Here is a 12,034-nt window from a genome sequence, read left to right as displayed (position 1 = left end):
TATATGCGTCACGATAGATAGGCGTTATGTGGTAACCATGGCATTTAACAGTTTTGGAATATGCTGTGGGTGGACTTCTTGCAAAATGCTTGTTTTTGGTAAAATCTCTAATGGGTGTTTGGTTCAAGTCTCTAAATGGTGCATAAAGACAGCTGTTCTGATAACAGTTCAGTGCACATAGAATTGTAAAAATAGCACTTCAGTTTGTTCATAAAGGGAAAAGAAAGACAACCCTGAGTCTGAACATCAATTAGATTTTATATGAATGTGCCAATCAATTGTTGTTATTTGGCAAACAGCTTACAGTTAAATTATATATATATATATATATATATATATATATAGAGAGAGAGAGAGAGAGAGAGAGAGAGAGAGAGAGAGAGAGAGAGAGAGAGAGAGAGAGAGCAGATAAAAAAAAAAATACTTCACAGAAAAAATAAGCAGAAGAAGAAACTGTTGTGATGCTGGAGTGCTATGGGTGGTTGCCAGGGCAGAAGTATGTGGTTGATAAGGTGTTTTGAGGATTTTTTTTTTACTGGCAAAAATCTCTATGTCTCAGGTCTTACACCGTAATTATTTAAAAATGCCATGCCTAACAACTCTTGTTAACCAGTTAAATTACTGTAACACATGACAGCTGGCTCTGATGCTTTATTTTTTCTCAGTTTCACTTGTGATGTGTGAAAGGTCTTTTTTTTTCAGCCTGAGCTGTTCCAGGGCATGACTAAACACTCATAATGAATGTGTGCCCATCAGTGGAAAAGTCCTTGAGTTTGTATATTACGCATGTATACAGAGAATCAAGCACTTTTCTCATGGACACATGCTGATGTTTGTCTCCTATTTCCAGTTTCCAGAGTCAAGGAGTCAAAAGCACTTTACAAACCCAAACATGTCTGATTAATCCTGGATAAATCTCTTTAAATGTGAGCACACACAAACTAAACACACACCCCTGCACTTAGGTCTGGCCTTGTGACTCACAGTAAGTCACACACTCTTAATGGTTGTGAGTGTAACGTTAGAGCCTGGTCAGGTGGTGTGTGGATTATAGTGTGTGTGAGTGTGTGAATTCACCACTTTAACACTGCTGGCATGGATCCCACACTTCCAATCTCTACTCAAGACTTCTACAAACATTCACGTATTTGGGACTGCCATGATACCTGGAAAATCTACTCAAAGATCCAGTACATGCTACTCTCCCTGTATACGGATAATGCTCTTCTATAAAGATATTTCACATAACGATGCACTTATGTCATATATCAGCGCAAACCCTGCATCTGACTGGATCTTTCAAGGAAAAATGTCCATTATGAGTGACTTCCAACATAACTCAGAATTTTAGATGGATGCGGTATTGTTCACATAATGGAAGTACATCTCTAAAGCTTGTCTGCTCTGATATTAATATTAGAGCAGATAGGCAGACAAACAGAAACGAGGCCATTAAATGAAATAAGTGAGCTGTCATACTCACGCTAAAGGTATTTGATCAAAATGTATTTTTTTTTATATAATAACTAATTAAATTATATGCATTTAATTGTATGGTTAAACACAACACACTGCAATATATAAAATAAAATAATTAAATACAAATTTTTACTAATGAAGAATGTTGAGAAATGCCATGTCAATAAAGAAATAACAAATCTGACAAAGGACCCCACCCACCATGATGACCAGATTCATAAATGCCCTGAAAGTGTTGAACACTACAGTCACAGCTGCCGTCTCTGACTGAGCAGAGGGAAGTCAAATATAATGGATAACACAAGGCCCTATTTACACATGTCAAGCTTGCATTCTCCGTGTTATCTGCAGTTTGTGTAACTGGAACGCCAGAACATTCCATAGTACCACAGAGATTATTGCCCCTTGCTTAAGTCAAGTGATAAGCAAGAACAACAAGCCACTGTCATGCATCGTAAAAAAAAAAAAAAAAAAAAAAAATTGTTGACTCACACAGATATGCAACATTGTATCATTTGGATCAGCTCAGTTCCCATCCTCATATACCATGACCTGAACTCACTGGATGATCCGCTACACAACAAATCCATGTATTTCATCTCTTTAGATTTGCCATGTGTATATATATGGGTATATAAATCCCTGTAGAACACAATGTTTTCCACCCCATGTTGACTATTAAAATAGTATGTAAACTCTAGTTAAATAGTATGTAAACCAGCAGAGGTAGTGACAGCATACGAATGTAGTCAACATCACAAAGAGCCTCAGACAACACAACTGACCTCTGATAAGACTGTGAAGTAGAAGCCAAAGATAAGATTATGTGGTTATCTAAAACTGACAAAGCAGTGTCAATCTATATTAGTTTTAAGTGGTGGTGAGTCCAAAATCAACACCACCAAAAATAAAACAATAAAAACACTATAAAGATTTTTAAATGTTCACGGATGTCCATTGGTCCCGGATTATCTGAACACTCCATAAACTATCTCTCATATCAGAAAGAACACTCAACACTCTTTCAGTCTGCCTCTGCCCTCTCTCTTTTTATTGACTTCCCATTTGATGACTGAAGAGAGGGAGAGACGAAGGGAGGGGAATCTCTTGTAAAGGAATTCTGCAAATTCCTGGAGGCTTTCCAAAGGCTATACTTATTTTCACCCAGACAGTATCTGGGAGAACTGAGAGTAACCATTTAACAAGTTTGTATCGCTCATTCCCATAGCAACCAAAGAAAAGGAACACTGCACAGAACTATTTGTGCGTGTTTATTTGAACAGCCACATCTGAAAACATTTCATACAGCACTGCCAATGTATAGCAAGTATTTCTTTACTGCCTTCTCTATTGACTTCAGAGTCAAACTAATTCTGTTATAATCATGTGTTTGCAGTTTAACCATGACTGTAATAAGGATAAAGATATTATTCCAGTTTAAAGTGTTACAGTTATGCTAGAAAGTATGACTTTTCTGTCTTTATGGATCAATTAGTTTTATTAGATCTAGCTCCAAAAAAAAAAAAAAAAAAAAAAAAAAACTTTATTTTTTATTTTTTATTTATTCAGTCAGCGAATTATTCTTATTTATTATATGATTTATTTATAGTAATTATTATAATTATTATTATAATTATTATAATTATTTTATTTTGTTCAATAACTAACATGATCCATCCACTGCTTAGGAACAAGAGCTTACAAACCTACTAGCACACTTGTATTTGTATTTGTATTTTTTTTTTTTACGCTGGTATCCATGAGAACCAAACACAGCTCTGGTTGTGTTTGTATGACTAAGTACCCGGTGGTTTTCCTGCGCTCTTACGTTCAGTGCGCGCTGTGGGTCTGTCGCTGTCAGAGAGGCGCGCCTTGACGTAGCTTTGCAGAAAAAGGGCGTAGTACTTCCAGAATGAGACTCTTTAAAGCTGCTGCTCCACACAGAACATTAATCTAGTCGCAGGGATCTGGACTTTGGAAATACGCAGTACTTTTGACACGAGTGGCGCGGCTGCATTTTGGCGTTTTCATCCATTTTTGTGGACTTACTTTCTATTTGATCGCAGTAAGTTGGATTTATATTTCAGTTCAAACGTACGTTGGCTGTTTATGAGTTTTAAAAAGTCTGGAGCGGATCAGAGAGGAGTGTAAATCTAACCTTCAGGATAAGAAAAGCCACTGTCATGCTTTGGCTCATCCATACAATGATATCTTTGCTAACTTTAAAGAGGGGCATTCATGTTGTTGGTTAATTATTATACAGTTATATAGTTTTATGAATATGCGTTAAGCTGGTTTTGCACTTGTAAACTTCGTTGTTACACTCTTTTGCGCCAGAACTGAATCTGAGCTGCAATTTTTGGGAGATCAAGAAAGTTTTAATAAAGTTGTATTAAAAGTCATGTACAATGTACCAATCTGCTTTTGACATATTGGTTAAATTATTTATTTTTAATATATATATATATATATATATATATATATATATATATATATATATATATATATATATATATATATATATATATATATAATAACCTAAATCTTATAGTGAAAATATATTATAACAATATTATAACTAATTGGTCACTGATATATTTTATTAAAAATGTGTTTCGGTGTTTGTACAGAACCGTAAGGAAACATCATGCTGCTCCTCTTAATGGGAATTGTCGTCTTGCATGTGGCAGGACTGGTTCTGCTCTTAGTGTCAACTATAGTCAGTGTAAGTACAACTATTCTCAATCTTCATTTATTAAATAAATAAAGATCTATCTATCTATCTATCTATCTATCTATCTATCTATCTATCTATCTGTCTGTCTGTCTGTCTGTCTTTCTATCTATGTGATAGCCACTTTTTTTTTTCTTTTTTTTTTTTTTAATTAACCAAACAAGATGCAATCAATTTGGAGTAGTTCATACACTCAAACCCCAATCTGCCACTAAAACCAGCTGAAGGAGAATATTTTGGATGCGTTTAACTCCTGCTAATGACTATTCTTGAATCTAACAGGCATGGGTTATTAACACCAACAGCAGATCAGACCTCTGGACAAACTGCACCACAGTGAGTGGAGTGTACAGATGTGACCCTGCTGACACTGGAGGTAAGATCCTGTTACATTTTTAGATTTGTTTAAGAAATAATGTGTGGTGAACCTGCACAGGTTATTCACGGAGGTCTCCATCCTGGCTTAACTGTCAAAGCCCCTTTGCCTAATTATCACACCTTGTGGTGGGTGTGCCCACTCTGCCTTTGTACATCTCTGTACTGCCATCTAGGGGTGAGAATGCAAGCTTGCAGTTCAAACCCACAACAGACCCCTCTTCAACATCAGCTCTGTATAAATAGTCTGGTTACAGCATTCAAAGCAGATTACCGGGAGATTTAGACTGATCTGTCTGTAATGGCGTAGCATCAGATAACAGCATGGTTTGTGTCACACCATTGAATCAAAATGTCAGCGATGGGTTTGTTAATACAAAAAAGGAAGGCAGTTTGAGAGAGAAACATTTATATTTGAAGTTTTTGGTTGAAATACAAACTTATGTTGTAATTTTTTTTAGTTATTGTTGCCATGTGATGTGCACCCGAATATAAATTAATAATGAAAAATGCTGTTCTTTAATGCATATTTTTTTTAGTGTATTTTTAAGTACTGTATGTTCTCAATCAGATCACTGTAACACTATTGGCTGTTCTTGGAGGGAGAGATGATGTCATAGTTTAGAGCGGGAAACGCCTCTCTGTGCACTTTGGTAATGAGGCGGGACCAGAATGCTTTGCTGTGTTTGTTCATAGCTCTCAGTCAGTTGGCGTAGCACCTATATTGTGGCGTGTTTGTTTAGGGCGTGGGGTTAGCACGTAAGGCTTTTCTGTCCTGCTCTCCTGTGCTCACTCGCATGTCTCTGGCACACTGCTGGACACAGGCTGTTTTTCAGTTACTTCAAGTTGATTTTCTGTTCATCAAAAAATCCTGAAAATAATGCATTTCTCAATAAATGGCCATCTGACAGCAGCTTGCATTCTTCACATCCCTAGTAAGGCAAACATAGTGTGCTTCAGCATTAATGGTATTATTTGAAACAATCCCTGCTGGGTTAGGGATAAATCAAGAGAGTTAAATCAAACCCACCACAATAAATAAATCAAGTGCGAAGATTGCCTGAATGGTGTACTTTGTATTTTACACTGGGAGTGATGCAGAACAGCTGGCATGGTGGCTAAAGCATGTTTGAAATCCTATTCATCATCCTGATATAGAGCCATTTCATGGACCAAACTGAGGTTATCATGGTCTAGTATTAGCGCACAAATTCGCACCCCTGTGTTATGTTTCACCAGTGCATATTTATTATCTGTTAAGCCACGTTTTTCACACCCAGGACCATGCGTGCTGCTCTAAATGCAAACACAAGGCCTCCGCTTTCCAAAACCAAATCATCTGTCCTGAAATACAAGTCCCTGCCTTAGATGCATGACTGCTGACAGAAATACATAGGGTGTTGTCAAGCTCAACAGAGTACAACCGCACCTTATTTCAGGAAACTCCACTGTCACAAGTCTGAAGGAAGGAAAAGTCTGTTTACCTCATGTGAGAGTAGATATACTGAGGATACATTAGGTTACTTAGTAACAGTAAGTAGACGTGCTTCTAATTTTACTTCATTGTTGAGCGCGCTTTATTGTATCATTTGTATTTTGTGGGTGCAAAACTTAGATAGCAGTAGAATCTAGTATTTATGGATGCATACTAGAATAATCTCCTCACATCTCTCTGATGAGATGTTCTGAGAAACACAAATGCCATTTCCATCGTTTTTTCCATTCAGAGATAGTTACAAGCACAAAACTGTCCTTTTAGATTTATCCATGTGTGCCTGAGCTTTACAGTTTAGCTGTTAATGAGATCATTGCTAGAACTTTGGATAATTCGTATTGCCAGTTCTTCCCAACAAAAGTGCAATGAAGTCGATTTGTGTATGATCTTGATAAGTCTAGATTTTCAAGGACTTGATCAAAAGTTTCTCTTTTTCTGAATGTAAGCAATGTAACAGTGGTGGTCTTATTTTGCAGTAGGCTTTAGTGGAGGATCTGTTTTTTCAGTAGGCTGGAGTTGCTGCTCTGATTTTGGTTTAATCTGTAGAAGGCCGATCTGATGTAGGGATTTGACAATTCTAGTGGCTATAAGGGGAGAGGCAGGACAACTCATGTATTCCACTTATTAGTGCTTGCTTGGGCATGAAAGGTAGAGTCTGAGATAGAAAGAGAGCTAGGACATGTTCGTGCTCATGATTCTCCTTAGACACATTTTACATACTCAGTTTACATATTGCATGGTCTCATACTGTGTGATTTAGAAGAACAGCAAAATACTCATCAAATCATGTCATTATTTAATCTTAAGACAGTCAATAAGAATCAAATCTGCTTTAAAGAGATTAAGCATTTAAAGGGGCAGACAACATAACAGGAGCACAAGTTTATAATAAACAACTATATTGTGTGTTGGTGTGGACACTAATATAGTTATCATTCTTGGTGTGAACAGGCCTGTATTCGATGTCATAATTTCTTCATGGCTTTCTTCTGAGGAAACAAAAGATTAAAAATAAATAAATAAATAAAATAAAAAGAAAATCTGGTTTCATATCCATATACTCTTGCCATGGGAAAGTCATTCTGGGTTCCCAAAAGAATGGACTTATTGTGAAGAATTGAGGGCAAAAACTGTTGAGACATTCTTCTTTTACAGACAAAGTCATATAGGTTTTAAACCGTTCTAAAACAGAATGAGCATTTTAGGTGAAGTGTCCCTTTAAAACTCTATTGAGGAAAACAATGGTAAAACAGAAACACTGAACAATTTGTACATAATGGGACATTCCAAAGCCAGAATACACGCTTAACATTAAACTAAAACATCTGCCATGTCATTCCTTATCAATCCCAAGCTCCCTCAAACCTCACAGCATGCTACCGACTTTCTTGATGGAAGAACTTATTGTCCGATGCTTTTGTCTTGAAAATCAATCTACACTAACCTTCAAAAGTTTGTTTTATTTTTTATAAAATGTATATTTTTATTCAATTAAATATATATAAAAAATACCTTTTATTTCAAATAAATGCGGTTCTTGGGAAGTTTCAGTTTATAACTTATTGTAAATTCTAATAATATTTCAAAATATTATTGTTTTTACTGTATTTTTAATCAAATAAGTGCAGCCTGGCTTAAGAAGATTTTAAAATCCTCAAACTTCTGATCGGCAGTGTATGTGCAAAGCAAGTGAAATGTTTCCTGTTATGCAAGAAAATATTCATGCAAACATTTACTTTTCTGTCCACACATGTAAAAGGGTGGAATGGCTCTAATGCAGGATAAAAATGACAAACTTAATGGCTTTTAAAGCCATCAAATGTAGGTAATATAGAGTTAATGATGCTCCTTGTAAGTTGCTGTGTTATGGCCCTGGGACATCAAGAGAGGATCAATATCAGGTGCTGGTAACCTGCTGAGAGCTTTTAGGAAGAGAAACCTCATTGTGTGATTGCAGAATACATTAAGAGTTCCTGGATTCTCCAGTGCTCTTTATATTGATGAAACAGCCATCAAAACTTTCAATGCAACATTGGCAACAACAAGAGTTCATTATGAACAGATATATGGGTTTTTCTTTTATTTATTCATTTATTTTTTGCAGAGTCACCCATATTATTATCATCAATAATACATAGATATCTAAGTGCACATCTCCAATTGGATGCCAATGTAAAAGTGCAACTACCGGTACAACTGTTATGATCGATCGAGAATAGCAGATGAGAAAATAAATAAATAAATGACCTGTTTAATTTCCATTTGTGTTCATTTAAAATGACTGTCTCATTCCCAAGAGCAAAGGGTTTTTCATTTCGGGCAAAGCTCAAACTGTCTTGAGTGGTTTCAGGAGTGAGGAAATGCACTAATGTTTTGAACAACTCTCTGTCTTTCAGTTTGGATCCAGGCAGTCCAAGCCATGATGATCCTGTCAATCATCTTCAGCTTCATATCTCTCTTCCTGTTCTTCTGCCAGCTCTTTACTCTTAAGAAGGGTGGACGCTTTTTGCTCACTGGAGCATTCCAGATCCTTGCTAGTAAGTATCTTGGATCATTTGGACATTAATGGATCAGTACGGTTGTTTGAAGATGCTAATGAAGTTGACATAACACGCTGACATGCTCATGCAGTGTTTATAGACCCAAAGTGTTCGCTGCTGAAACGAAGAAGAGCCATAAATTGCTATTTGTGCATATGCGTTTAAGCTAGCTGGCTCAGGTGATCTGAGATCAATTACCATTTATTAATAAAAGATTATCTATGGGACATCTACTGATCTCTTCTGTTCCCATGGAGGTCTATCTGATTTCATTCGGCTAGATGAAAAGAACTTTGTCTTTGTTAAAAGTCTTGTTAGTCTAATGAATCCTGCCAACTCTCATTAAACCACAGACAGCGCCGCAAACCCTTTAATGCACCCATTTCCTGCAGATAATTCGGTTATGATTTCTTAAAGTTATACATTGGCAAGGTTACCAAAATGAGTAAGCTTTTCTCTTCTTTTATGATAAACAGTACGTGTAAGAGATCAGTTACTGTACTGTAACTGAAGCTAATGTAAAATGATAGCTCTCATTAGAAATGTTCAATTAAATTCTCAGCTCTTTGGGATGTAATTAGGATGGAATATTATTAGAGATCATTACTGTGACTGGATAATGAATAGTTCTGTGGGTGCCACGAATGCTTGATCTTTCAGTACGTACTGAGGGCTTTTAGAGTTCACATCTGTGACTCGCATCAGAGAGGATGGACATTAATTAAAAGCTAAATGTCAGAGGAGAGAAGAGGGTGGAAACAGCACAAAGCTAGACAGTCACAGGTGCCCACTGAGTTGGCACCGGAGACACAGCCGCTGCCACAAGACGAAATGTCAAGACTGGCACGCTGGGGGTGGTCTGTGCTCTGCCTGACATAAAAGTGCTGAAAGTGCCATGTCATAGTTCCTCCCTCTCGTGCATACCTTATACTCAAGGCCAAAACAGCATTTGTTAGATAAACTTAAATTAAGCAAATATATTAGTAATGGTTAAAATTACATAATAGCTAACTGTTGTAAACAGGTTAGCAAAGACACCATTCTAAATTACAGCACACACTGTTGGATATTGAATCTAGACACTTACTTTTTCTTGTCATCATCTTCCCCCAGGTCTTTTCGTTATGTGTGGAGGTATCATTTATACGGTAATGAACTCCGGATGGGTCCCTGCCAAAGAGTCCTACGGGTTTTCCTTCATCCTGGCCTGGATAGCCTTCCCTCTGGCGTTCATAAGCGGCGTAGTCTACGTCATCTTGAGAAAACGAGAGTGAGGTGGCACCACACTCTAGTGGGCGCCACCTGGAAATACAGCTTTGAAGCCAAAGTATCGCACTGCATCCACAGAGAAGTGAAGTCGCGCAGTATCTTCACCCAGGGGGTCAGTCAAAATCAACCCCACTGCTACCCCCAAAAGACATATTCAATAATGTCATCATTTAAAGATGTGTATATAGTATCTTTGGTTTAAAACCTATTTATAACACTTTTTACATATATGTACATAGTATTTTATGTTCGCTCTGTTGACAAAGAACCTCTGAAGAGCTTTTCTTTTAGCTAATTAAGTGCCTTGAGTGTGTGTTTGTCGCAGACACTTGCATAGTTAGCCATAATGTATGTTTGTGTCAATTTTTCTTTCCTCATAAGGCCAAAAATACTGATAAAAAGGTGTTGATGTATTTTAACTAAAGTGCATGTATTAAAGTATAGGGACAGTGAAAGGAAGTGTTTTCGATAAAGCTGCATTGAGAATTCATAGATGAAAGTAAGCTTTGAATTGTTTATTTTTTTTAGTTTCCAACTAAAATGGTGCTGTGTATTTACCATTCCTTTTTAGTAAAAGCCATTTAGATTTTATTTAGAAGGACATAACATGACTGAAAGCCGAAATCAGAATGCAATCATTTGCGTTCATTTTATAATAATACAACAAAATGGGTTCTGAGTAATGTGGTTATGTAGGTTTAGATTTGGGAGATTGTGATTGGAGGAACTGTAGTTAAAACAGAGACTAGGAACTATTGATTTTTTTTTTTTATTTATTTTTTTTTTTTTTAGCAGTATTAGCAGTAGATTTTGAGAAAGCAGTAATTTTTTTCACTCAGTTTAATATATTTTTGCTTATATGTTGCATTTAAATCCAAATACTACTCAAATGTGTAATGCCTGATGTATTTGATCACATGTTAGTCGTTATTATAATCAGGGCATTACGTAATAAAACAGCTGAAATGAACCCCTGCATATTCAAATCAAACAAGCATGAAAAATATCACATGAACATGAAACAATGGTATAGCTTTTTTCAAGGATCAAAATGACAGCTTACAATCCTCTACATACACTATATATAAAGAAAAGCCTATTTAAAAGCATCTAAAGTGGCAGTTTTGTGACGGTGGTGGTGGACACATCATAACACCTGCATGCATGGAAGTATTTTTCAATACTTGAAATTTAACATGCTGCAATTTGGACATGCTCCGCTTCTACTCGCATAACTCACGGCAATTCACAATGTACTGTAATAGCATGTGATTGTGTTAAAAGAGAAATGTATTACTTACAATTGAAGGCCCTATTCTGAGGACCATGTATTAGGTTTGTTCTCCAGCGACACCAAAAACAATAAATGTTTTATGATTAACTGAATGTTGCTTGCTGAATGTCATGACTAAAACCCCTTATTTTTTTTATTTTTTATTTTTTTTGATTGAACAAACAACCTTTATGCACAGCAGAATATTTAGTTTTTGCAGCCATAAAAGAGTTTTATACTTTTTTCCTTTTTGTGTGTAAAAATATATAATCAATATGTCGTCTGTTCTGACATGGGACCAGCACTATAAAAATGTTGCATGTGCTCATTTCCCAACACTATAACACATGAATACTTTAGGCTGCAATTGTTACTTGTTATTGTAAGACTAAAACCTGAAATAACGAATCGAAATGTGTTGTATTCATTTGATCTAAGCAGTTGTAAATCTTGTACTATATGTATTTAACTGAATGTCGTAGTGCTCTTTCTGAAAACACCTTGTTAGTCATGTCTGAAGGAGTTTGAGCTCTGATGAAGACTGTTCACTCACAAGAACACAACTCTGTGCCTCTGACTTGCTCTTATGAAAGCTTGTGTTTGTGTGTTTATTAAAAGCTATTACAAAGAAATACTGCTTGCAAGAAAATGGTCTCTCTGTTTACTTTCTGCAAAAATGCATATGAATTTAAATCCAGTGGTTTCATAAGATTGGTTGTGTTACGAAAATATCAATGGTTTTGACGGCAGATAATGAAAATGAAATTTATAAAATAACATAAAAAGAAAAATCTGTCAACATCCACAAGGGATGTTGGACGGAATTAGCTGTGGTATACACAATCACCCTGATCAACTTCAGCCTATGA

General features: G+C 36.2%; 1 protein-coding gene across 1 annotated transcript; it reads left to right on the top strand.

The window, feature by feature from the left end:
- The first annotated feature begins 3,389 nt into the window (after positions 1 to 3,389).
- On the top strand, positions 3,390 to 11,799 carry LOC113056017 (peripheral myelin protein 22-like). Its single transcript, XM_026222465.1, has 5 exons — positions 3,390 to 3,544; positions 4,110 to 4,204; positions 4,496 to 4,589; positions 8,480 to 8,620; positions 9,737 to 11,799. The coding sequence occupies exons 2-5, from the start codon at positions 4,127 to 4,129 to the stop codon at positions 9,895 to 9,897; spliced, it is 474 nt and encodes a 157-aa protein (XP_026078250.1). The 5' UTR covers positions 3,390 to 3,544; positions 4,110 to 4,126; the 3' UTR covers positions 9,898 to 11,799.
- Positions 11,800 to 12,034: the final 235 nt, after the last annotated feature.

This window comes from Carassius auratus, chromosome 37 (genome assembly GCF_003368295.1).
Source record: "Carassius auratus strain Wakin chromosome 37, ASM336829v1, whole genome shotgun sequence".
Classification (NCBI taxonomy): Eukaryota; Metazoa; Chordata; class Actinopteri; order Cypriniformes; family Cyprinidae; genus Carassius; species Carassius auratus.
The sequence above is the reverse complement of the archived record's forward strand: the minus strand, read 5'-3'. Positions and strand labels throughout refer to the sequence as shown.

Excerpts from the sequence above, each read along its gene's own strand:
- LOC113056017 (XM_026222465.1), top strand. The coding sequence starts at position 4,127 with ATGCTGCTCCTCTTAATGGGAATTGTCGTCTTGCATGTGGCAGGACTG. Across the intron at positions 4,590-8,479 it reads TGACCCTGCTGACACTGGAG|TTTGGATCCAGGCAGTCCAA; the intron begins GTAAGATCCTGT and ends TCTGTCTTTCAG. Across the intron at positions 8,621-9,736 it reads AGCATTCCAGATCCTTGCTA|GTCTTTTCGTTATGTGTGGA; the intron begins GTAAGTATCTTG and ends ATCTTCCCCCAG.